Here is a 27,695-nt window from a genome sequence, read left to right as displayed (position 1 = left end):
ATAAATACCAACAAGTATAAAGAATTGGGGGTGAAAGGGGGTGCCTGTACTTTCCCCACCCAGAGCTGACCACTGTTAGTGGTTTCCCACACATCTTCTGTATGTATTTTTCCACTTTACAGAGATCATGTCATCATGTATTATATAAAAATTGGTATGTTTTTGTTTTATATAAACTATTACATTATCCTAACATTTAAACTAAGTACTTCTAATAGCTTTATAATCCCACAGATAGTTTTACCACTGCATAACCATGGAAAGGCAATGCTGTTTTTCAACTGAGCTGAAAAATTGAGCCAAAGTCCAAATCCGTGTCTTTATGAGCCTATTCACTTTGTTGTCAGTCTTCTAATGCGCCTGCACTTCAAACACTCAAATGCCTTAAGTACTATATTGAACCAACTTTAAAGACTAAAACAAAGGTCCTTCTAGAATTTACAATACCCAGTGTTGGTATTTAAACAAAAACTACCTAAGGACGAAAACTGGTCTATGACCCTATTACCCCACTTTCTGTTGTGTCCATAGAAATTAGTTTTAACGCTAAAACTAAAGGATTTTGTGGCCGTGGTTAACATCTGTTTCAAGTAGTCTCCCCCGCACCCCCAATAGCCATTTCCTCCTAAGAAGAGGGAAATATTTGATTTAAAGTCAACAAAAGATCTACTGGTGGCAATGGAGGCCCTGGGACTTTATAGCACTCAATAGCAAGACTTTTCTTTGGGGAATTGACGTTGACGGAGCATAAAAGTTGTCAAATCAAGAACCCCTTTCTCAGACCACAACCTCCCTTTTCCTTTTTCTAGAAACTATCCCTTTAGGAACCCCTTTGAAGCTTTAGTCCCTCGCTCCTACCCTACTCCCTAATTATCTAACCTCTGTCTCCCTGTCCAGCTGGACTCGGGTAACCTTAAAGCTCTCGTTGGTATCCTTGTTTCCTTCACCTTCTGTCCTTTCATAGCAAGAGTGCCTGCCCTTTTTCCAATTTAGTGTCTACAATAGAGAAGTAAACTAAGAATCACCAAAACTGGTACCAGCTTCACTAGGACCTCTTTCGCTACTGAGCAATCCTAATCTTGAGAGTATATTCTAAATATATTTCATTCCACAAGGCCATGACCTGACCCTGGTCCCCTCACTTTTAGTAAATGGTAGGAAAATACACACAAGCTTCCCTCAAACGTCGTCTTGCCGTGGTCTGATTCTGGCCAAGCTTAGTTCCTCCTCCCCATTTCTGACTCCACGACTTTGTTCATGCTGTTGTCTCCCTAGCAAGCCATTTCCCCATCCTCGTCCCTTTACTCCTTCCCTGAGGACTACACTGGCTACTTGTTTTAGTGGCAAAGGTGGTTCATTAAATAATCTGGTGACTGCATTCAGATTACGCCGATTAAATCGAGGGGTTTTTTGCCTACACATAGCTATAAACCACTCTTGAATGAGAATATTTACTAAATACTATAGTATTTAAATATTAGTGACCAACTGGGTACGGATTTTTTAACTCTGCAGCCAGTCCATCACACTGCCTTTGACCCAGGTTCCTCACCGTCCATGAGATGGCACTGTTTGTCAGCCGTTGACTCAAAAAGGACGATTCCAGCTGGGATAAAATAAACAAATCTGAAAAAACTTTTAAACAGCCATGCCACTTGTTCCCGCAGAGGTCTGCAATTAGGCCACACTGCGATTATGACAAAATACGCTAAAGATCACTGTTGATCTTTACGTGGATAGCATATGGGTCTAGAATGATTCAATAGTTATTACTAGTTCGTGTCTTGACCCTTCAAGTAAGTTATATACACCCTATGGCAGACTGCCTCACGCTATTCATCTTCCATCTTATAAAACAACAAAACTTAATCACAACTTCCTACAAATGAAAAGGGATAGAAAATGGACATTAGGCTTCTTATTAGGTGCAAAAATAATTGCGGTTTTTGCAAACTTTTTTTTTTTAACCTTTTAAACCAATTACTTTTGCACCGATCTAGTACAATTGTGTAAGGATGAACTCAACTTTCACCAGGTGATTTCCAACTTCTTGGGAAGCAGAGTAGCTGAGGTGCGGTGGTATGTGTATCTGAAAAGACATGTGAATGACCAGGTCCCTTGGCCCCAGTAGGAAAACTAGACAATTCAGCCCCAATGTGGCCCAGAAAAAACAGCACAGGACTACTAGTCAGATCTCCTTACTCTTGGCTCTGCTTCCAGTATGGTGTAAAACCATGTAACTTACAATCTCTTGGCCTCATTTTGTTCCTTGTAAAGTAATAGATCTTAAAGTCCCTAAAAATTGTGGCATCCAAAATGTATTAAAACAGTACCTAGAAAATGTTAAAAGCAGAAAAACAATGTATTTAACATTTAGAATTCACTTACCTGAAGGCAAAATATTTTCAATATTTCAATTACCTTGATAAAACACTAGGGACAAACAATGGCTTTGAATGAACTCTTGAAAATTTTCCCTTCCTGTTCCCTTTTCTCTTAAGCATGGTTTCAAGAAAGTATGGATTACTTGTGGTTACCATGGCAGTTTAGCAGATTGTTACTACATACTACTTGCTTTCTGAAAGAAATGTTTGTTTTATTGTCACTCTGAAAAGCCGAAAATAACAACTCAGGACTATACTTTCTGGCCTTTTTAACACCCAGCTAATTACCTGGGTTCAGTAGCAAGAGGCCACCACTGAGGAAGGAAGGACAAGACCTACTAAGCTTCCTGCACATGCATAATGCATTGTTACTTAGTGGAAGCAGCTGTTCTTAAACCCCAGTCAGTGCCTTAAACAGAGAAGACACAAGAACACCTGAAAACCCCAACCAGGAGATAGGGGCCATGTGCCAGAGGCTAGGTCTGTCCTCCAGTTGAATAAGCCAAATGTTTTTGTTTGAAGTACTCTATGGATGATATTGTGGTAGGATGTTGCAAAGGTACCATGTCATCTTGGTAACAAGGCACATACGTTCTATTAACAGACTCAAACACAAAACTTAAAAACCAGATTAAACAAGAGTACTAAATAGTGTGAATAAGAGCTTCAAAGACAATGTATGACATAGTTCATTTAACATGCATTTGTTAGTGGAAATGCACAGAACAGGGTCCTGTAAAATTCATGTCAAACTGCTAACAGTAATGGGAGCGCAAGACGGGGGAGGAAGGAAGGTAATGGTAGAAAAGGAGCATGATTTTGAAAACATGTCAATGTTCATATCAAAACTTAAAGCTCATTTTTTAAAGAGAAATGGCTAGACTAATAATAGTTTATTCTTGGCATAACTTTTAAATCTGAAGTTTTATAAGGAAGGTTAGACAAGCAAAATATTCTGCAACACTGAGATGGACACATTAACTTTTAACAAACTCTTTTAAGATATTTTAAGAAGCTAGTTCATTTTTATTTCATCTGTAGAAAGATGACACGAGAGAAAAATGTGACCTCTGCATGGTCACTTCATCTTATCCTATTTCTAGTTTTATCACTAAATACGTGAGTCCAACCCTACCCACCACCCCACTGCAGTTCCCTTAGGGAAGGCAGTATGGTGTCCTCCATAGATCTGTCCCTCCCACAACTCCACACAATACACTAAGTCTGTGCTTTAAACACAGCCAGTGGCTTCTACCCAAATGTTTCCCTTATATCCTCTTCTCCCCCGCACTCCCCCCACCAAACACCAAGAGACTGCAGATGGGAGCAAGCCTTTGTAGCGGTTCGTGCTCTGACGGTGGCAGGTACCCCAGGCAAGGGACAGCAGCCTCCACCCTGAGACTTTTCCATATGTACTAGGGCAAGGAAAAGGTTGGGAACATATTTAGACCTCAGGAACTTCCCTGTTCTCTTTCACCCTAGTTGTGGGGGAACTGACTATACAACACTTAAGAAAAATCTTGAACATACCGAAGTAATCATTTGACACAATCTCTTCAAATTCATATTCACAATTTACAAGGAAGAAACCATACAAAACTTCCTTTTTAACTACCAATCACATTCAACAAAGGTATAAAACACAATTACTTTATTGATTTCTTACAATCAAATACTGCCAACTAGCATTACTTCCACTCATGCATCATTAAAAACAAAAGGATATGTCCTTGGTATTTTCAAATGATGCATTATACAATAAACAAAAAAAAGTTAGAACTTAAAATGCACCCTGATTAATTATGTAAACTGGTAATTTTTTTAAAAAGCGTAACTAATAATTTGGTTCTTCATAAAATGGAAATTTAAATATTTCTCCTGATAGTCTTGAGGTTATGTTATGAGTAGTGCAAAGTGTGGCACACAGAGTTTCATCTAGAAAGGCGTGTCTTACACACCTCATTAACAGGAAATGTGCATAACAAAATGCATACAGTCAATGCATGATAGAAAGCATGTTTGAAATCCAAGGCAGCCCCTCAGGCCACCATATTATTTAGGTTTTGCATCATCATTTATGGCATTATAGATTAATTACACATAACATACTTTTACGCATTTTAACCCTGAAGATAAGAAAAATAACTGTTGCTTGAAAAAATTATTCCAGGTAGCCATTTGGTTTGTATCAGGAGAAAGTGAACTTCCAAGGGTTTAGTGTCTGCCAAGTCTGGAATCCTCAGCTCAAGTCAGTAAATCAGAAATCCGACATATTTCACAGTGACTGTTTCCCAAGTCCTGGCAGTGCCTCTTCTCCACAGTACGCCAGATGGTGAAGCATCTCCGGGATTACCCTGGCGTGTGGTTTGCCCCCCACCTTTTTTTTTTTTTTTGCTGAGTTATCTGTATTATTTCCTCATCTCACCTCTTCTATGGCCTTCCATTTTAATTATTCATAAGTCCTTTCAGCATATCCTCAGAGAGCTCCATAAGGGGAAGTTCTGGAGAAGGAAAATCCAAGGGAGGAAGATTGGGTATTGGAATATCCTTGGCTTTCCCAGTATTTGCTGCAAACTTCTGCCAGGTTGAAGAGCCTGTAGCAGTTTCTGAATGTGGCGGCAAGCTCCATAACTCAGACTTTTCTACAAAATCAGTATCTACATCCAGCTCCTTTTCTACTGGGCCTTTTAGTAGTCTGGCCTTTTCAGCCTTTAGTTGCTTATTTTCTTTTCTTAATCTTTCATTCTCAGCCACAAGGAATTCCACATGCCTCTTCAAATCTGCAATTTTGGTTGCCTGCTCCTCTATAATTGTTTTATCATCTTTTGGGGCTTTGCTTCCAATGCATGGCTCTGTTGGCTGGTTCTTCTGCTGAAGTAAAAAGAGTAGTGTGTCTGGATCCCTGTCAAAGACCCCCTGAATTTCAGGGAGGTGTTTCTGGGTGGAAGGGCTGTACTTCTGAGAGAGGAGGAGGCTCTGGCCTTCCGCATCCTCCGCAGACGGCCTGTGAGAGGCCTGAAGCTGGGCAGTGGCGTCCTTGTCCGTGCTCTGCTGGGCTTTCAGTCTTTCCTCCCGCTTGGCCCGCTTCCACCGCTCCTGTATGAGGAGGAGCTGCTTCATGTGGCTATCCCTTTGCAGTTCCAGTGACAAATGAGCCTATTACACAGAAGGAAAGGCACAATTCCACAGTTTAAGCCTTTTTAGTAATGTTCAGAAAATACTATTCCAAGAACCTCCTTTCTGAATATCCCACTAACACTTTTTCAAAGTAACGAGGTCTTTCTAGGTGAGCTAACATTGTAATTAAGAAAACACCATTCATTCAGGAAGTCAGAAGTCCTACTCCAAATCAACACACTGAATCAGACCTTTTCAGGATGTGCCTTAACCCTCTGCAATGCCATTTGTGCTCAGCTTAAAATTAGAAAACTTTCCTCTTTAGACATTAATTCTACAACTAGCTAAAGTCTTTTTGTCAACAGGGTGTTCAGAAGGCTCAATTCGCGCCTGTATTATGTGGCTCATGAGTTCTATACAGTGAAAGGGAAGTGCAGGGGATAGAACACAACTTGGAAGTTCTCTTGGTGGTTTGAGGAACTGGCATTTTTTTCCTGCCACGGACATCCTCTCACAGAAAGGAGCTCCTTAATTCAATTAGACTTTTACTGTGCACCTTGTACGTACCTGCCACTTTTATAATCAGGAAATCATCTTTGGATAAAGGTATTTTAAAAACCGAGGCAGGCCCTCCCTAAACACAAAGGACAATTTAAACCATTGGTGAAACATTTAAAAGTACCAGAACTGCTTACGAATTCAGGAAAAGACAAGTTCGGGTTTAAATTGTCCTTGACAAGCAAAGGGAAGGCCAACTGGTTTCTCCTTGACCTGCCTGCTTGCTTACTGGGAGCTCCTGGTCAAATGGGCTCTGATGATCAGGAAAGGCCTGAGAGGTGTCTCTAGAGGACACAGTGGGCAATCAGATCTATGAGTAACCACCAGAAAAAAAGACAGAAGTTTCTGCACACCATGTCTGGTAGGTACATCAGCAGCAGTTCACTTAGTTCTAATTTCCTTTCTAAAGTACTCTTGCCTTGCCCGTGTTACGTATTCTCACTATAGTGCTTTGAGAGGTGCACAATGCTTTATTTTATACACAAGTCTTCACAAGAAAATCTTCCAACCCTTGTAAATATTAAGAAAGTGCCTTACCTGCTCAGACTGTGTCAGCTTCATGGCTTCAGAAAGATATGCTGGTTTACAAAAAAAGAGGATGTTAATATGAGTGTCATTTTGTAACTAACAAATCAAAGGAAGAGCTTTAATACTCCTCAAGACAAAGAGAACTGATCCTTAGAAGACATTCTGCTACACAGTTACCTGTTCCTGAAAAGAAACAAGGTACCAATCAAATACAGATCCATATATTGCCTAATCCATCTTGAAGGAGTTTGTTCTTTAAAATCCCCCACATGAATGAATGCCGGAACTATCATTTTGGCCTCCTACAGAATGTTCTTTTTTTAAAAAATAAATTTTACTGGGGAATATTGGGGGACAGTGTGTTTCTCCAGGGCCCATCAGCTCCAAGTCAAGTCGTCCTGCAATCTAGTTGTGGAGGGTGCAGCTCAGCTCCAAGTCCAACTGGCGTTTTCAATCTTTAGTTACAGGCGACACAGCCCACCATCCCATGCAGGAATTGAACCAGCAACCATGTTGTTGAGCTGGCGCTCCAACCAACTGAGCCATCCAGCCACCCTGCCGGAAGCTCAGTCGCAGCTCATTGTCTTCAATCTAGTTGTGGAGGGCGCAGCTCACTGGCCCATGTGAGAATCAAACTGGCAACCCCGTTGTTCAGAGCTCGCACTCTAACCAACTGAGCCATCCGGCCGCTCCCAGAACTTTCATTGACTTGTTTCTGAGCTTTCCATCAGTTTGATATGAATTAGGGAGTTATTTACTTACTGTAAGCAAGTTGTTGAGGACAGTCTAATGTCACTGATGAAGACCATAAGCGGTCAGTAACTCAATAAACTTCCTTCTGATCTTAGGATCAGTTCCTAGGTGACTTAAATTTGTTTGAATTTAAATTGTCACTATAAAAATCCTTAATTTTCCTCTTTGAGCTGACGGCTAGAAAGCTTAAGGCTAAGTTCTATCAAATATGCAAGAACTCATGGTGCATTTTGTGAGCCACACTCCCAGTCCTTCCACATTTGATCTTGTTTGGATTCCTCATCTGCTTATTTTTAAGTCTGGGAGTATAGTAGAACCTGTCTGCCAGGTTCTACCATAGTCTTTAGAACACAGCTTAATTGGATGTTCCCTCCCCAACAGCAAAATGTTGCCTTTGAATGACAAAGACTGATCTGCTCTGAATCATTTTCATTTCACCACAGTCTCATGGGAAGGTCAGGTCAATACTTGTTTTCAACCAAATACATATAAAGTCTGCTCACCTGAAATGTTCATTTTGAGTTCTAAGAATTGTTAACGGCTATTATCAACTTCCCATTTAAGTTTTTGCTCTTTTTTGCTGTCTGTGAAACAAATGAAATCCACTGAGGGAACTGGACAGCAGTAAGACTGATACGGGAGAATTACACCAATCCAGTTACAGCTGCTAATCAAGGGTTTAAAGCAATAGATTTTTCTAACAATGCTGAATCCTTGGGAGTTTGTGGCCTCTTAACCTTTCCTTTTTCAACATAGGGTGGTAAAATCTGAACACTTCCTCCTCCCACATTTAGACAGCTTTTTTCTAACTGAGATTTGGTATCTCAATTTATCTGTTAAATGAATGCTCATATGCTCAATTCATCTAATTCAGCCACTGTCTGCCTCAAGAGTAGATCCTATCTTTCCCCTAAAGGAGAGAGAAAGCAAGTTACCTCTTTATTTAACACATCTACAAAACAAACACTATCAGAACACTATAAAGTATACAGGCTGAGTCCTTAGCTAAATCATCTTGAGTTAAATTTTCAGAATCTTCTCTGATCATTTGACAGTTGGACACAGAGGCCCCTTCTTCTGCCCTAAGTTTTCACATTTCAGGCTTTCCTTCCTATCAGTCTTTCTCAGATGATGACCTTTCCTTGTCATGATCTCTAAAATGATTTCCAAATACTAAATCCCTTCCTCACAATAAGTCTACATCCATACCTCCCAAAGATGTCAATCAATTTAGGAAACATTGAGCTCATTGCAACTACATCAATTTTCAAAGCAGCATTACATTCACAATTCCACTCTGGAACACAACACAAGACTATTTTTAACCAAGTCTAAACTCCAAATCAAATTGGCTCAGTGGAATTAACTAATCACACTTAAGTTCTATCTCCATAATTAAAGCTAATGGATCCAACAGGCTGCCTTTATCTTTTCTACTCCTGAGAATGTCACAGAATTTAGATACAGAGAAAGCGGGGAGAGGCATTTAAAGCCCAACATTAGTTTTAAGTCTTCAAATAAAGACAGGGATGTAGATTAGGAATGAAAGCAACTCTTCTCCCTTTTATATATTCAGAATATCGTACTGCTCAGCACAACCTATGCGAATCACCCAATTTTGACATATGTTATATATGTGTAACTATGACCACTCATTCATCCACACATGGATTTCTTGTCTTTTCTTTATCTTGATTACAAATGTACAGTTTGATTCACAACAAAATATGGTTTATGAAAAGTTTAAAGAGCACTAGCTACCAAATTTAATGTTATATAAGGCTTCCATAAAACCATGAAAATTCACATTGACTTACAGAGTACATACTATGTGGTCAGCCCTATAGCGGAAGGGGTACACTTCAATGGCAAAACTAACTCTTTAAAAATAAGACTCAACATTTTCTCTGAAAACCACTGACTTACAGGCAAAAATCACTGACATAAGAGGACTTATCCAAACCAGTATCCAATGCGTAGTCTGTATTCTAGCAGTAAGGTTAACACAGGAGGGGCAGACTCTGCCAGGAGAGAACATGGCTGTGAAAGGAAAGTGCCTTCCTCTAGCAGAAAGATTATAGGGTGGTTATACCCATTTTTGACGCAGCATGAATAAAATACCTCCTTCCCCAAAGCTTTTAGGTTTGTTATTCAGCTAACAGAAACCTGTGCAAAACAGACCCTGAGACCTATTTCTGAGTTTGACATATGCTAGGTTGTGTGACCGACTGAGATAAAATTAGATGTTTGATAAGAGGTCAGTTCTAAATTTTATACCTAACAAAACCTATCATCAGCATGATGCTACAAGCATGAATATATAGGTGAAATACTCAGAAGGGAAGCTAAAGAAAAACCACAGGAAAGAGTTTTGATGGGTTTTGTATTATCAACATCTTAGAAAACAGAAACTCAGTGAAAATTAATTGGTTGGAATTAAACTATTTCTTACTTTCAGAACCCAAAATGGCTAACTATTTGAAATCCAGACTCTTTTCCTTTAACTAAGATGAACTGGAAGACTTCTTGCAATCACTTCTGTCTTTAGGGATCTTCAGTCTCAAAACGCTGTGTCCAGGAATCATTTACCAATACAGCATATGCAATTTGCATGGTTTAGAAAGAAGACTGGCTCAGAAGGAGCTGGGAAATCCAATACACTTAAAAAATAATGCGAGCTGATGTTCCAGTGGGTAAATAGTGTCAACCTTGTATACGCAGGGCAACAACACATCATTATTACTATGATTTTCATTATAAAAAGTGTTGAGAGAGAGCGGAGAAAAAAAATTGCCCTGCAGTTTTGGACTCAGTATTTCTTAAAAAAAATACTCACCTGCAGCCTTTTTGTGACAAGAAATAGCCTCTTCGTATTTCCCTGCAGCTAATAAACGATCTGCTCTTCTGCTCTGTTGATGAGCCTAGAAGAAAAACATTCTTAAGTTCCCGAGTCAGAAAAAAGACCACTTAGAAAAACTTATAAGAAGATGAATAATGCTGTTTGTTGCCACACATCAAACCATTACAGCTATATCTATAAAGGAAATCTAATGGTAGTTCCTTGAATTATAGAGTATCTGAAAGAACTGGCAACTCTCAGTGCTACTCATAAGCCATCAAGATTAACACCAGGCACTTAACTCCTTCACGACCCACATTCTTCCATTCCTCAGAGATTAAGGAAGAGTTACAATCATAGAACATTACTCAAAATGTGTATCTTCTTGATTTTTAATAACTTCCTTCCTTTCAAAACAAGAATATACTATGGAGACAGGACAGTCTCTTCAATAAATGGTTTTAGAAAAACTAGGCAGCCACATGACAAAGAATGAAACTAGACCACTACCTTACACCATACACAAAAATTAACTCAAAATGGATTAAAGATTTCAATGTAAGACCTAAAACCATAAAACTCCTTGAAGAAAACATAGTAACCTCACTGACAGCAGTCTTAGCAATGATTTTTTTGGATATAACAGCAAAAGTAAAGGCAACAAACTAAAAACCTTCTGCACAGAAAAGGAAATCATCAATATGAAAAGGCAATCTACTGAATGGGAAAAAAATTTGCAAATCATGTATCTGATAAGGGGTTAATATCCAAAATATATAAAGAACTCATACAGCTCAACAGCAAAAAACAAAACAATCTGATCAAAAAATGGATAGAGGATCTGAATAGACACTTTTCCAAAGAAGACATACAGATGGCCAACAGTTACATGAATAGATGCTCAACATCACTAAGCATCAGGGAAATGCAAATTAAAACCACAATGAGTTATCACCTCACACATGTCTGAATGACTAGCAATAAATCAACAAACAAGTGTTGGGGAGGATATGGAGAAAAGGAAACCCAGGTGCACTACTGGTGGGAATGTAAATTGGTGCAGGCACTATGGAAAACAGTATGGAGGTTCCTCAAAAAATTAAAACTAGAACTACTATATAATCAGCAATTCCTCTTCTGAATCTGTCCAAATAAAATGAAAACATTAACTCCAAAAGATATATGCACCATGTTTGTTGCAGCATTACTTACAATAGCCAAGATACGAAAACAACCTAATTTTGGATGAATGGGTTAAGAAAATGGCATGTGTGTGTATATGTGTTTGTAGAATGGAATATTCAATCACAAAAAAGAATGAAACCTTTCATTTGTTACGGTTGAATAATATTCCATTCCCCACACACACGCCATTTTCTTTATCCATTCATCCACTGATGAGTCTCCTACAGGCAAGTAGTATCTCCTAACAATAAGTACTGAATTGACCGTCTAACGTAATGCAATTAAACTTAAAGATAACTGCTCAAGTGTTAGAGAAGTCCAGGAACCTGTTTTTGATTGTAAGTCTAAGGATCAATTTTCCCCACACACAACTCTGCTACATCTTTTTTTCTTCCTCAAGTTTCCAGTTTAGCTTGCTTTTTTTCACAACTACGACCATCTGCTGTGAAGACACCTTACGGGATACTCGTACAACTCACTAGTGAGCTGGGAAATCAATTTAGTGGCTCACAACAGCATTTTTTCAAAAAATCCAACAGTAAATAATAAGTGCATCAAATATAGCACCATATATACACATGCATGTGTGTGGTTACATATATGTGTACATATGGCATCATATAAAAAGATTCGGTTTAGTTTTTTGTTTTGGGTGAAATTTATGAGGCTCCCTGCACTTTACACAATGGAGGAGGCACATCCACAATGAAGCAGCTCTGCAGTAATATATACGTCTGTGGTCATAATGTAAAAACTTCTGATTGTAAGTTACAGTCAAAACAAATGAGCAAACACTGATTCAAACACTAAGAAAACAAATAATATACATATAAATGCCAACCTTAGTACTTACTAATTGCTGGATAAGTCTTGGTGCTCTACTGTCTTTCCCCAGTGTGCTTCCATTAAGCCAAGCCCTAGCTTGTGACAAAGGAGAATTTTCCTTGAAATTTCCAGGGCAATAAGGAATTCAACCAGCTTTTTTTTTTTTTTTTTTTTCCAAATATATTTAACCTAAAGATCCTACTGCCAATAGAATTAACATGGGATTGTTACAAAGATTCTAGATATGTACAAGGCCATTCTTTGGATCATGATAGCTGATTCCTTTTCTCAGATGAGAAGAACTAACCACTCTAGAGGGAAGCTCAGTTACTCAACAAACATTCTCAGCACGCTTAAGAGCCAAACACATAGTGTACAATTGTGGCCAGGCAGTCACATGGACCCTGTCCTTTGAGTTTGCAGAGTAGGTAAGCAAAGCATAAACAACAGTCATGTATAAATTAAGGTCTGACATCACTTCCCAAAATGGCAACAAACAAACCAAAGAACTAGAAATTATCTCACAAGTTTTGACACTGGGTACCAGCACTCACAATGCCAAAATTAAATATATCAAAATAAATGCCTAAATATACACTAATTTTTGCTATAGTTTTTCCCTATTAAAAATGGACATAATTGCTAAATTTCTCTCAGCCTAGTCTTATTTATCTGTAAACCGGGGAAGTTCTCCCTAAATTCCAAGGATGCTCTGAGCACACCATTATAAATCTATGTACTATAATAGCCCTCATACAATTTGGACTACACTATGTCATTAGAAACCTATATATACTACTGAGATTTTCAAAGGCACTCATTAAATCATAGCAATGAGAACTATTTCTCATGTTGAATCAACTGAAAATCTAAGTTGGATATCTGTTCACATAAAAGAATGTGATAATCTTCAAGAAACCTCAGTATTGTAAAACAGAGTGACAACAAATTCAGAGGCCTGTCATTGGTACTTACAAGCACAGTTAAAATGATTCAGGTAAATATTAATCTCTGCTCCAGTGTTATTGTCCAATAAACAGCTGGCGAGAACTCAGATCCTCCAAATCTCAAATGGTTTAAGAATTCAAGAGACCAGATTTCTAATTCTTGCCCACAAATTTTATGGCTGGATTATCGAATTATGCTAGCCTGCTTAAAAAGACTTGATTCAAATTCTCCTCTATAAAAAGATAACTATTACCACCATTTAGCTAATTTTTTTCTAAACTGGTGATTCTGCTGCTCCATCTACACCTGTCACCCAGTTTCAGTCTCCTCATAAGCTACCACACACTAGTGGGACAGTTGGCTGGGTTATGCTGCAGCCTGCTGCCAAATCAAGTGAAGCTAACTGGAACTAAACCAACAGCTATTTTGCATGGGCACTTGAACTTTGAAGCACTTTATAAACTGCTGGTTATTTCTAATAATATTCCTGTTAAGTTTCAATATTGAGCCAACCATTATATTTCACTGCAAACTATATGTCACTTTAAAAACAAGAAAGGTGGAAGATATTTCCCTGGTGTTTAAAAACTCACAAATCTAGTCCAATTCTTTTTAAGTGTAAACAACTCTTACCAAGGGGGGCAGGGCTCAACTTAATAAAACTGGGAGGTGCTTCTCAGAGCAGCTAACCTGGCACCATCAGTCATTTGGAAACCACAGCTTTTAGGTCCTAGTCTTAGGCTTTTAAGCTCAACAAGTCGAAACCTTTATTTTACAAGTGAGATTTTAAATTTAGGGTTTATGCTCCGGTTATTGTAATAGCTAACTCTTACACTGTACTATGTACCAAGTACTGTTCTAAGCCCTTTTACACCCATTTGCTTCTTTCTCACAACGAACCAAAAAAGAGAAGTCAACTAATTCGCTCAAGGTCACTCAGCTTTTAAGTGACAACGCCAGAATTCAAATCCAAGCAGTCCAGCTCCAGAATCCATACTCTTAAATCAGCAGGTTCTACTGCTTCTCTATAGAAGGGTTTACATCCAACCCAGGGCTCTTCCACGACCCTACGGTTTAGAGTTGCAACCTGAGAACTTAATTCTCCATACGTCCTTTTAACCAGTCCCACCACTGCAACTGAATTTCAAACCTGTGACTCTTAAAAGTTCCTTCTGTCTGCAACCTGAAGTAATGACTTTGAATGCAAAATAGGTAGCTTTTCCGGGAAACCGGAAGATGCAGTGGCCAGTCAGAAAAAGAATGTGTTTTTCTCGTTGCTGCTGAAATCCCAACATCTAAAAAGCCTGGACTAGACACAACGCCCCCCATCCCAGGGAGGGAGACAAACGTAGTAAAACATAGTCAATGGGCTATCAGCACTTTTTCTAAGGCAAACATCTACCGTATTTTCATGATTACTGAAGTGATGAAACTGAGCTAACAACTGGGACGACCCTGTCTTTTTCTCCAGCTGTCTCCAACTTATTGGAAAAGGGAGACTGTCAGTTTATGCATCTGAACGTAGGGGGGAATGGGAGTGAGAAGGGATGTCATACAGCTATCCGAAGTGGGGAGGCTGATATTAGACCCTCTGTGTTAGAAGTTAAAACCAGTATTACACACCATTTCTGCTCGGACAGGTTTCAGTGCCGCTGCAGGCTGCAGGGAGGTGGTTACGTGGCGCTTGGAGGCACTTCCTTCGGCCTGAAAAGGAGGTGGCAGCCCCGGCTGATGGAAGCCCCCTCGCCTAGAGCCCTGCGGCAGGGGGCGCCCGGAGGCGGCGGGAAACCGACGCGAGAGCTTCCCAGGGATCCCCGAGGGGGGCAACTTCTGGGACAGCTTGCCCGGAGCCGCCGCGGGGCCACGCCCGCCTCAGGCCCCCAGCTTTTAGGACCACCTCCGCCAAAACCGCCTCCTGCCCTAGAGGGTCAGCGGCACTCCGGCGACCAGACCGGACTCTTGAGGCACAGGCGCCCGAGAGCGGACGCGACCCTCTGTGGGCCACTCACCAGGTTTAGGGGTCCTTCCATTACTTCCATAGACCCCGGAATAAGAGGCGGCCGGAGGAAGGGGAGCGACGGCGCCGAAGCACATGGAGGACAGCAGGGAAGCCCGAAGCAGCTGCGGAGACAGAAGCCCCTCTCCGCGCCCCGGGAGCAAGCGGAGGGGGCAGAGGGAGTAATAACCCCACCACTTCCTGCTCCGGCGCCCCGGGCCCACCCCCTGCGCCACGGTCACGCACGCGTCATGTCGTCACATGCGGCTGGTTCAAGGTGGGAGTGAGGACGGAGAGTGGGTGGAGCTCAGGGGAGGCGGGTCACGGACTGACGTACACTTTCTCGCGGTCCATCTTTCGTCTCGCGAGAAGTTATCTGCAGCTTCTTGAAGGCTCTTCTGACGTCAGGTGAGGAGGTGTCGCCTTGTTGAAACTAAAAGTGCCTGACCTCTGCAATTGACTTCTCCCATTTCCTTCCAGCCAGACTTGACCCAAGTTCACCCTGCTTTGCTACACCCTGCCTTGCTCTCCTGTTCCCACCTTTAGTCTTGCACCAGATTTTTTGTTTTTTAATCAGATTTAAGTAATGCTAAGCCATGCCCTGGACTAGACACAACGCCCCCCATCCCCGGGAGGGAGACAAACATGAATGATTCAGAGCTCTGCCCTCAAGTTGCTGACAAACTAATAAAATAATGTGGGTCACAAATAGCCAAATATAATATCTGATTCATTTAAAACTATGGGCCCAACCACTGTGCTGGGTTCTTTCCAGGAATTCACTGATAATATAAAATAATTGTGATTTATACTGTGAAGGGAACAGGAAGATGTGATAGAGGCACCATGAGTTCTACAGCTTCAAGGAAATGAATTCTTTCAAAAGCTGTGTGAGCTTAGAAGAGGACCTCTAGCTTTAGGTGACACCCCAGCTCTGGCTTATGCCTTAATGGCAACCTTGTTGCAATTTAAAAGTATGGGCCAATTTAAAAGAGAGCCTGAGCAGAGGACCCATCAAAGCATCAAAGCCATGCCCAGACTCCTGACCCATGGAAATTGAGATAATAAATGTGTGTTGTTTTAAGTCACTACATTTGTGGGATGGGAAAACCATTACAGACCTCTTCAAGGTGGTAAAATCCAGAGTCGGAACTTTCTTTACAAACTATAACCATGAGTAGTGAATTCATGTCACCACACTACTCAATCTACAGTGGCTGGCTATGCAGTGGGCATGTTTACCACCTCTGAGGGGGACTTTGGTGACAGCTGGACAGAGGAGAGTATGATATGTTCACGCACACACCAATATTTAAGAGTGATTTCATCCAGATCAGCAAAAGAGGAGACATGGTGCATGTACACAGCCATAGTCAAACAGTGACCCAGACTTTGCACCCACCGGCTCTATTCTCTGCCATGCTGTCATGTTGTCGCCCTGACCAGACACAGGCTATGAAAAGCATGCATGCTACACATGGCTGAGTCATCAAAGAAAGAGGTTGCAAGCATACAAGACTTTAGGGCTATCCAGGCTGCTTCCCTTGAACTTTGGGAAACAGCAGGTATACCTGAAGCTTGCCACTGGAAAAACCCACTTATCTCTGTAATCAGTGAAGGCTTACAGAAATCCCTAGGTCATCCCAGCTGGGGACACAATGGACATGCTTATTATTGAATCAGAGATGAGACAAGCCCAGCAAAGTCTCTGCCGTGACTCAGCAAGATGGGGCCAAAGAGCTTTTGGAAAACATTTAAGAGCTGGTCCTAGGGCTCTCTGAAGCTCACTTGAAAAATGCATTCCATGTGAAAGACTCCAAACCTAAATGGGCCACCATTGAGGGACTTGCCACATTGGAGTGGTTCCTGAAGCTTCTCCAGAGAATACCGTGAAGCTCAATTTCGTGCGTTCTTCAGATATTAGCTGCTCTAATCTCATACCCATCAACAGCATCATCAGTATGTGAGGATGCTCGCTGGGGGTACTGTTATTGTGCTCTCCCTAGTTCTGGAACAGTTTAAGGAAAACTAGAGAGATCATTTAACAGAGGTACTGTAATGTAGAGAGGATTCCTGCATCAGTGGGAGCTTGGATTGATGACCTCAAAAGTTTGTCTAATTATAAGCACTCGGTGTACTCAGCTACAGGAAGAGAAGGGAGCAGACCCTTCTGGTCTCCCTTTCTGTCTTCTCTACCTCTATTATTTCTCTCTCCCTCAGCACAGGAGCTCCAGGGAGAGAAGGATCAGGATCTGGTCAGTATCAGGAACCTTCACATGATTCCTGAGGCGTCTGGGGCCCCCTTCTGATCATGCTGTGGGAAACAGCCTGCCAAAGTGACAGTAACAGAAGCAGCGGAGGCAGTAGCAGCAGGGGCCGCAACAGCAGTGCTTGGCTCATGGCAGCAACCAAGTCTGCAGGCCAAGACAGATCAACATAGCAATGTCAGGAGCAAGGTCCCGAGAGGAAGAGGAGCCAAGCATGATCATGGCAGAACAACCACCGTGTCCTCAGTGGGTGCTTCCTGCATGTCCTTGGAGCGCACTTCCAGACGTGATGGGGAGGTTTGTTCAAAGTATCATAACAGTATGGGCACTATTCTGTATCTAAGCAGGATGGTGGGTAAGTGGGTGCTTACTGTTGTCATTTTCCCTGTTTTACTATCTCTGAGATCAGGTGGTCTTACAATCGCTCAGTCAGGTAGCAGTTGTGAAGTTGTATTGCCTTAGAAAACCTTTAACCAATTTCTTTCACTGTGTTTCACTTTCCATGTATGTACAAGAGTGATATAGGACAAAAATATGCCTAAGTCAGAAGAGCCAACCTCTTTCACTATATATATAAAATAAAAATTAAAGTACCAAAACAATGGCGTAACCGCAGAGAAAACTAGCATAACTAACATTTGAACGGATGAACCTCTTTTCTATTCTTACTAGTATGAGGGCTTTCCTTCATGTTGTATCATTCCTTGATATTGTTAAAAAACAAAATTCAACCAAGTAAATTTGATTTAATTGAACATCTAATTGGCTTTATCAACTGAGACATGAATTGGGCCACACCCAGTCTAGCAACTAGAGGGGCACTCTGAGGGGCTGGTTGTACAAAATGGAAGATTTTTTTTATAGGCAGGAAGAGGGTTGTACTAAGAAATTAGGAGTGGATTATTTCAGGCAAGAAGACCTTCCCTTAAGGGAAGGTCGTGGTGGTGGTGGTGGGGGTGGGGGTGGTTCTATGACGCAGATTACCTCACTAGCGTGGATCAGGAAATTCCAGACTGACTGGTTTAAAATTCCACTCCTGGGAGAGGATGAAACTCCAATTAAGTTAGGTATTAAACCTAGGTTTGGTATCATGGGCTTTTAGCAGAAGTGACTCCATTTTGAGCCTGTGGTGTTTTGGGTTTTTTTTTGTTTTTTTTTTGACAATATGAAAGGAACTACTACTAAATCCCATTTCCAACTTTATCATGAATAAAAGGGAGGATTGCCATTAACTTTAAATGAAAACTGTAGTTCTAGTTGCTTGTTTCTAAGGCTGAGCATGGTGTTGAAGATTAAGTACCATCTTGCTTCAGGTTGATTCAAGTGCTTCTTAAAAAGATTTAAATTTCTCCTTTTTCTGAAACTTTTGAATTATCCCCATTTCCCAATAGCAATGGTTTAACTTTGTATAGCACATTATAGGTTTCCAAGCACTTACATGTACATTTGCTCATTCAATTCCAACAGGCTCAAATTAGTGACTTGCCCAGTGCCATACAATTAGTAAACAGCTAAGCTACATCTTGAATCTAGGTCTGTCTGGCTACAAGCCCAGTACTCTTTCCACTACAGGCAGCTAAATATCTACTGGAGTGACTCTAATGTTGGTAATAGCAGAAATAGACTGTTAGGGTAACCCACTGTAATTACATAGGTTATTTTGGGTTTTCCTAAATTCACACTCCTGAGTACCAAGAGATTCAAGCTAAAAAGGGAGTTGCTATTGTTAGTGGCTCTGTTCTCCTCTGGGGGGTTTGCCAAGAACTATTCACAAACCAGACTGGGCAGGAACAGAGCTGGAGGGGGGTGGGGGGTGGGGTTGGCGTGAGGTCGCAGGCTCTAACTCCTTGGACTCTGAGCCAAGCTGTCCAGTTGCTTCGCCATGAGCCAGGATGGAGAGAGCCAAGTTAGGCAGAAGTCAGTCGTTCTAGTCAACAAAGCTCAACAGACGGGAGGCCAAGGAAAGTAGATTTTAAGGGCAGGTTTCTTATCCAGTAAGCTGACACCTGGGAAAAGTTAGTCAAATAAAGGCAATGATTCAACCAACTTTGTATTAGGTTAGTGTTTCTCACACGAAGGAGCGGAAGAGAGCGCTCCAGAATCCCCAGTGTCCTTGAACCACTGCGAGTATCTGCTGGTGAGCAGGGCTGCCTGTTTCCATCTATAAAAAACAACATACCTGTTGCTTTGCACTGGGTTAGGCCTGAGGGAAGCCCTTTTCACCTATGTTTTCTTCCCAGGCATTTGAGAACACCGAGACATGCCTCATTAAATCCTCTTCAGCCATTCTATTCACCATCCCCAGTTACACAACCCCAAACTTCTAGCTCTACCTGTTGCTCTGGCCCTTTGATGCAAAATGCTAGCCCATCCAGGTTTTATTTCAAACACAGTGACCACATATTGAGAAAATATCAAGGGAAAATTGTGAGATATCAGAAGATGACCGGGTTTGATTACCGTGAAGTAAATGTAGATTCTACTTAGAAAGTGAACGGCAGGGAGGAAACGCTGGAGGTCACAAGGCAGAAGTACAGAGACTGTTCTTCCTTAAACTTTCTAGGAGAGATTTGCCTCCAGCTTCCTCTGAAAAAGTGTTTTCCACAGTTGCCACAATTCTTAAGTCCATTGCTAATCTATTTAGTCCCTCTGTGGCCTGCACTCCCTGCTGCCATTCCATCCAGCAACACTAGCATGAGAGACCTCTGACTGATGGTCCTGTGATGCTGTGCGATGGCTTCAGGAAAGGTAAGAGCAACAAAGCAGCACAGAAAAAAAAAAAAAAAGAAAAAAAAAGGAGAAGAATTTTACCACTAATTGAATCTTCTACCTCTCACTTTCACTGTATTCTTTACTTCTGAGATGGTCTTTTTCGCAAGTCTTTATACTGTCTCCAGCCTTCAGGGGTTGGGGGGTGGGGGTTGGAAGGAAGGACAGAAGGAAGGGAGAGAAGGGAGAGAGACAGAGAGAGAGGGAGCTTGGGAGAGAAAGAGAAAGAATATGACGGACACCTTATACTCTCTACCCTGACATGTTTACATCATATGCTGTTGACATTCAGTCCAGAAGCAACTGTGGGAAGAATGATGCAACCTCAGATGTTAGGACATTAGGACTGCAGCCAGAGAATTTTCACATCGTACATGGAAGCTGGCCAGACTTCAGCTTTGGCCAGACACTTAGGTTATTCCACGCTGAATGCACCAGTCCTTAGGTCTCTGACTGACTCTTTCACAGCTTCACTGCCATGTTTATCTCACTCTTCTTTTCCAATTCAGGTTTTGGGGGAAGGGAGCAAAGTAATTGGGCAAGGATCAATTGAGCAAAGACCAATCGGAGAATTTTGGGTCGCAAAATTGAAATAATTTACAGAGCTCTCTTGAATTCTTCAATTATCACAGAGCAAGTACCCTACTTGATCAAATCATAATTATTGGCTGCATTTTACAGAAAGTTTATTTTGTAATTGTATAAGTAAAGCCTTTTTTGCACAGATGCATTTTTATACTTCTTTTCATGAAAACTTTCAAATGTATCAAAAGTATAACAGTATAGTGATCACCATATATCTAAACCCTGTATTTAGTAGTTATTAATATTTTGCCATATTTTCACCATCTATTTGTTGGCTAAAAATTTGAAGTAAATTATGAATATTTTACTTCTCTCTAATTAGTGTTCATCTCTAAAAAATAAAAGCATTTCTCCCACTTTACTGTAATACCTTAGTTGTACATAACAAAATTAACACTAATTCTTTAACAACACCGTATACCCTAGTCACATTTCCCCAACTGTCTCCAAATTGCCAAAATTGGAGCAAATCAAGATCTAATCAAAGTCCGCACCTTGCATATGATTGCTAAGTCTCTTAGTTCTTTTAATTTGCCTTTAAATCCTGACACTCCATTTTTTTTTTCATGACATTTACGTGTGGAAGAGAGTTATCTACTCTTTGATTATTCTGTCTTTTAAAATTATTGGCTATAGATAAAATATTAAATATACTTTCTTCACATATTCACTTTCAATAAGACTTAAAGTAAAATACAGAAGAGCAAATTTTGACTTTATAACCATAAATCCTGTGCCATGTAGTTTTAGTTGGTAGTTTTTTATTGCAAATAGCACAAACTGACCTTGACTAGATTGAATCAAATGGAGAATTTAATAGAAATCCATTAGTTATGAGTTGCATTTTCCTACGTATAATAGAAAATACAAAATAGAAATGGCTTACGCAAGATAGATGTCTATAAAAAAAAAAAAATCTAGAAGAGGGCAGCACAGGCCTGGCATGGCAGATTTATAGCAAGGGCCCAAGCTCTCTCTCACTGCACATGTAGTCACGTGACTTCCATCTCAAGGTCACCCCTTGAGTTGCCCTTCTGTTGCTTTTATTATCAGTGTGCTTGGAAGGAGGTGTAGATATCCTTAGGCACCATTCTCATTGACAATTTATTCCTCTCCCCTTTTTTAGGGACCTCCATGCACAGATTTGAATTAATTCTAATTCTTGGCTCATGATCAACTGTCCTCAGTGGTCCATGCATGACTCTTTATTTTTTTTTGTAACTAATTTATTTACAACCTAATGAACAACCATGAACATACAACTACTCCAAAGCAAAGTTAATATGAACATTCTTGTACATGTTTTTTTGGAGCACATATGCATGCATTTCTGCTGAACATATATCTAGTACTAGCATTGCTGGGTCATGTGTTATGCATATGTTCAGCTTTAGTAGATGCTGCCAGTTTTCCAAAATGCTTATGCCAGATTACACTACCACTGGCAGTGAATGAAAATTCCACTTTGTTTTCGAAATACTTTTTATTTTTTGCCTTTTCATTTTAACCATTCTGTTGTTGTTGGGTTTTTTTTTTCTAAAGAGGGCACAGCTCAAAGTGGCGTACGCGGGGATCCAACGAGCAACCTGGGTGGCAGTAGCAACACGCTCTAACCAACTGAGCTAACCAGCCACCCAACCATTCTATTGTTGTTGTATCACTCTTTAACTCCTTAAAAGTTGACTTGTATTCCTATTATTTTATACTAGTAAAGCATATGCTCCTGAAGATCTCACTATTACCTTGTTGACACCAAGTCTAATAACTTCTTCGATGCTTGCCCTTCGCCTCTCAGTAGCATTCAACACCACTGACCATCACTTTCTTCTTGAAAACTGTATTCCATGACAGACATTATCCTACAAGGTACACCTTTATCCACAGTTCCAAAATCCAGCACACCTTGAAAACTAAAAGCTTTTCTATTACTCATTTGGTGACAAAACCTATCCTAACTCGTGAGACTATTTATAGTACTTCACACTATTCGCTGAAGATTTAGTAATGTGTATACTTATCATGAGAGACTGCCTCAGCCCCTGTTTTATAATATAGAGTATAGACACCATATTAACTTTCTAAAATCCACAAAATTCTGAATTCTGAAATATATCTGACTCAGAGTTTGGGGTAAAATTTTGTGGACTGTAGTAGAAAAAGCATAGCCCTTGGAATCAGATAAACCTATGTGTACATCCTCTTCAATCAACCTCTTGAGACTTCAGTGTGTGTTTTTTTTTTTAATCTCATCTCTAAAACAGGAATTGAACTAGCTAGCTGATAAGGCTGTGAACATCTTTATTTATATGACTTACAAATCTAAAACTCAATATATTGAAAACTGAGCTCATCATCCTCCCTTCCCCCTGACCATCTGCTTTTTTGTTCCCTATCTCAGGGCATGGTACCAATTTCCCACCTATTTGCTCAACTCAGAAACCTTCAGTTTATTCCTCATTTCCCAGTCCATTAGAAAGTCCTTCCGAATCTAAATTCTGTATACGTCTCTCCACTCCCACTGCCATCTTGCCTATTTTATTATAACAGCCTCCTAACCTGTCTTCCTATCTCTAGTGTTATCATTTTGCAGTGAACTCTCTGCACCACAACCCAAGTGATCAATGAAAATTTGGTTATGCCGTCCTCCTACTTACAGCATTCTACCGTCTTTTTATTTCCCTGAACAATTCTATCACGACTTCCAAGGCCTTCCAGGGTTATCTATTTACCTCTCTAGACTCATCTGGAAATGGCCTTTAGTGTCCTAATATACTATATTCTCTCTTGTCCCCTGGACTTTGACCATCCTTTATCTGCAGTCTGAAGTACACATCACCTCACTCTTTACCTGGCTAATTCCATGCAAACTTCAGCTCTTCCTTTAGATGAGACTTCTTTCTGAAAATGTATATGCCGGAGCCCTAACCCACAATATGCCTGTATTTGGAGATAGGGCCTTTAAGGAGGTACTTAAGGTTAAATGAGGTCATAAGGGCAGCACCCTAATCCAATAGGACTAGTGTTCTTATAAGAAGAGAAAGCTATACCTAGATGCACACCCAGAGAACAAGCCACGTGAGGACATAGCAAGACAAGACAGCCATCTGCAAGCCAAGGGAAAGGCCTCAGGAAAAGCTAACCCTGCTCACACATTGATCTTGGACTTCCAGCCTCCAGACTGTGAGACAATACATTTCTGTTTAAGCCACCCAGTCTGTGGTATTTTGTTATGACAGCCTTAGTGGACTAATACATAATCCTTCCTTTGTCGTCTCACAATGTGCTATAATTCTTTCATTAGAGCCTTGTTAAAGAGAAATCCACAGGCCGGAAATGGTGTCACTCAGGCTTGTAGCCCATGATAGAAGCCTAGATTTAATACCTGATCTAATTATAGTTTCAACCTCTCTGGGAAATGCAATCTTAATCAACCAGTCTGGAATTTTTCCGGTCAAGTACCAGTAAGGTAAGCCATTACATGGGCCGTCGTCATCCTCTCTCTTCCCCCATAGAAGGAAGAGGTAATCTGCATGATTATAAATCCTTCCTTTTTCTCCCCACCCAATGAAAAACTCTCAGGCCCCAAAATAATCCTTTCTTTTCTTTTGTTAATAGCGCTCTTGCCTCATCCTTCATTCCTATAAAAATCTTCTATTTTGTACAACTCCTGGGACCTTCCTTCTAGTTACTAAATGGAATGGTATGTTGCCCGATTCATGAATTGCTTAATAAAGCCAATTGTATGTTCAAATTTACTCAGTTGAATTTTTTAACAGTCTTTATTACATGTTATAATTATCTGTTTTGTTTTTTCCTTTATTTATTGAAAGCTACCCAAGAGCAGGAATTTGTCTTTTTTCCCCACTGTAGCCCTAGCTCCTCACATACTAGCTAGCACATTATAGGCACTCAGTAAATATTTTTGAATGAATAAATAAAATAATAAAATATGTGAGTCCTTCCATGGTCCTCAATAGATATTTACACTAAATAACTGTAAGTTTTATCTTTTCATTTTTCCTGTTTCTAATTGCTTCTTCCTATCACAAGCTCCTTTTCCCATCCAGTAAATGTAATTGCAGCTTGAGATTACTATTTAAATTTAGACATGTCTATGTACATCTGAAGATCTTACAGGATGGATCTGCCATCTATTTCTGTGTATGAGGGACTGTGTAGTCTGGTGAGAATCCAGGCATAACACATTTGACTTAGGAGTAGCAAGCCTTGGTTGTCTGTGGAGAGAAGTGAACCAAAGTGTGGTATGGACCAGGGAGCTGTGTCCTACACAACTAGACTGAGAAACAACAGCTTGAACTGAAGTGAGGGGGTGGGGCGGGGAAGCGGAAGAAGGGGGAAAAAAATAATTGTTGATAGATATGTAGCTATTGCCATTTTATTATTCATACTTTTGATTTTTTTTTTAATCCTAGAGAAGTCCCTCTAATATTTCTTGTAATACTGGTTTAGTGGCGATGAACTCTTTTAGCTTTATCTTGTCTGGGAAACTTCTTATCTGTCCTTCGATTCTAAATGATAGCCTTGCTAGGTAGAGTAATCTTGGTTGTACGTCCTTGCTTTTCATCACGTTGCATATTTTGTGCCAATCCCTTCCGGCCTGCAAGGCTTCTGATGAGAAATCAATAGACAATCTTATGGAAACTCCCTTATAAGTTACTAGTTGCCTTTCTCTTGCTGCTTTTAGCCATTCTAACTGTAATGTGTTTTGGTGTGGACCTGTTTGAGCTCATCTTATTTGGGACTCTGCACTTCCTGGACTTGTATGACTTTCCTTTGCCAAGTTAGTAAAGTTTTCAGTCATTATTTCTTCACATAGGTTCTTAATCCCTTGCTCTCGCTCTTCTCCTTCTGGTACCCCTATTATGTGAATGTTGTTACACTTGACATTGTCCGAGAGGTCTCTTAAACTATCCTCATTTTTTAAAATTATTTTTTCTTTTTGCTGTTCCAATTGGGTGTTTCCTGCTACCTTGTCTTCCAAATTGCTGATTCAATCCTCTGGTTCATCTAGTCTGGTGATTCCTTCTAGTGCAGTCTTCGTTTCAGTTATTGTATTTTTCACTTCTGGTTCTTTTCATGGTTTCTATGTCCTTTTTTATGCTTGCTATTTCTTTGTTGAAATTCTCGTTAAGTGCCTTGAGCATCCTTATAACCATTATTTTGAACTCTGTATTCTGTAGGTTGCTTGCCTCCATTCTGTTGTTCTTTTTCTGGAATTTTCTCCTGTTCTTTCATTTGGAATGTATATCTTTGTTTGTTTCTGTATTTGCCTCTCTGTTTGTTGCTATGTATTATGTAGATCTGCTATGTCTCCCAGTCTTGGCCGGGTGGCCTTATGTAGCAAGTGCCCCGTGGGACCCAGTGACCCAGTCTCCCTGGTCACCTGTGCTCCAGGAGTGTCCCTTGTCAGGAGTGTCCCTTGTGTGTGGCCTCTTGTTATAGTTCAGCCTTTGTTGTTGTTGTTGTTTTTCCCCGCCCTTCCTTCCTCCCCGCCCCACTCTGGTTCAAGCCATTGTTTCTCAGTCTAGTTGTGTAGGACACAGCTCCCTGGCCAATGCTTTGTGCTCCCCCTAGCTAAGGCAGTTGGTCACCAGTCGTTGGTCGACCACTCACAGCAGCTCACGGCAGCTCTCGCTGGCTGCTGGCTGCTCACACTGGCTGCAGGCCACTCACGCTGGCTACCAGCCGCTCATGGTGGCACATGGTAGCCCGTGGCAACACACAGCAGCCTGTGGCAGCACACAGCAGCACTCAGCAGCCTGTGGCAGCTCATGCCAACTGCCAGCTGCTCATGGCAGCCCAGCTCCAGGGAGAGCTGCTGTTCACAATCTTAGCTGTAGAGGGCGCAGCTCACTGGCCCATGTGGGAATCGAACCGGTGACCTCAGCATTAGGAGCATTGGAGCTCCAACCACCTGAGCCACCCCCGAGCCTTGGGTGTTATTGGACATGTCAGTGGGTGAAATTGTACCTCAGGCTGATTGGCTGTGAGATTTTGCCACACCCACAGCTTAGAAGCTACTGTGTGGGGGGCTCTCCTGATTGAGTGGTAATCACACCAGCAGACTCTGGTGCTTGTTGAGACTGTCATTTGCGTGTTTCACTTGTGAAAGTAATTGGGCAGTGTTCTGCTGTGGTCTGAAGATAACCTTTGAGTGTGTTGGTTCTGGGGCCTCTTGTGAGGAGCTCCGATATAGGTTCAGGTCACCCCCTGCCTGTGTCTGCCCGGGGACTACCTGGTAAGAGCTACAAAGTGATCTGCAGTTGTTTGCTGCTTTTGCTAATCCTGGAGGTGTATGGGAGAACCTACGTTGGGAATTGAGAACGTCTGCTACCAGTACCGGAACTAGGGTAGCTCTGCAAAATGCCAGGGCACCCCAAGGCCTGCTGCTGCCACCTGCCAGCTCCCTTAAGGTTCAGCCACTGATAGAGCCTTCTGTGGTACACCAGTTGGGTGAGACAGAGTCTCAGGGAGTCACTAGAGTTGGAAGAGTTGTGGTCACCAGTTTAATGTAAATTCTGGTTTGATGTCATTGCTGAGCTTGAAACTACTCAGCAAAAGTCTCAGACCATCCCAAGGCCAGTCGCCACCTGCCTGGGGTCTGTCAGACTCTGATAGTTTTCCAAGAAATAATGCAATGCAGGTGGGTCTGGCTGCTCTTGGAGAAAGTGCCTCCAGCATTGGGGGAGTTGAGTGGGGCGGGACCCAGTGAGTCAGCAGGGTGGAACTGAGGAACTCACCAGACCAATCAGATTCAGAGTTGGCCTGTGAGGGAGGGGCTAAACACAGAAAAGATGGTGCCTTCCTGCTGGCTGCACAAGAGGAGAACCTCCTCGTAGGGAAATGGTGACTGTCCTCCAGCCCTCAACCGAAGCAACACAACTCAGTCTGCACCCCGTATGTTTCTGAGGCCTCTCGAG

The 27,695-nt window shown here is 41.2% G+C and overlaps 1 protein-coding gene across 3 annotated transcripts; it reads right to left on the bottom strand.

The window, feature by feature from the left end:
• Window positions 1–4,020: 4,020 nt before the first annotated feature.
• NRBF2 (nuclear receptor binding factor 2) lies at window positions 4,021–15,378 on the bottom strand. Of its 3 annotated transcripts, XM_074339502.2 has the most exons (5): window positions 15,147–15,362; window positions 14,761–14,841; window positions 10,177–10,261; window positions 6,597–6,637; window positions 4,021–5,540 (listed from the first exon to the last, which is right to left on the bottom strand). In XM_074339502.2, exons 1-5 carry the CDS (start codon window positions 15,174–15,176, stop codon window positions 4,830–4,832), a joined length of 948 nt encoding a protein of 315 aa, XP_074195603.1. In that variant the 5' UTR covers window positions 15,177–15,362; the 3' UTR covers window positions 4,021–4,829. The 3 variants fall into 3 exon arrangements, with proteins under 3 accessions (XP_074195603.1, XP_019587349.1, XP_019587350.1); XM_019731790.3 differs by lacking the exon at window positions 14,761–14,841 and having other exon boundaries at window positions 15,147–15,371; XM_019731791.3 differs by lacking the exons at window positions 10,177–10,261; window positions 14,761–14,841 and having other exon boundaries at window positions 15,147–15,378.
• Window positions 15,379–27,695: the final 12,317 nt, after the last annotated feature.

The sequence above is a fragment of the Rhinolophus sinicus genome, chromosome 15, assembly GCF_057876585.1.
Source record: "Rhinolophus sinicus isolate RSI-liver-muscle chromosome 15, RSI-T2T, whole genome shotgun sequence".
Taxonomy (NCBI): Eukaryota; Metazoa; Chordata; class Mammalia; order Chiroptera; family Rhinolophidae; genus Rhinolophus; species Rhinolophus sinicus.
Note: the sequence above shows the minus strand (reverse complement) of the source record. Positions and strands in the feature narration are given on the sequence as shown.

Coding starts and splice junctions, on each gene's coding strand:
- NRBF2 (XM_074339502.2), bottom strand. CDS start 15,176: ATGGAAGTAATGGAAGGACCCCTAAACCTG. Junction 6,638..10,176: donor TTGTCACAAAAAGGCTGCAG/GTGAGTATTTTT, acceptor TTTGTAAACCAG/CATATCTTTCTGAAGCCATG. Junction 5,541..6,596: donor AGCTGACACAGTCTGAGCAG/GTAAGGCACTTT, acceptor TCTGTGTAATAG/GCTCATTTGTCACTGGAACT.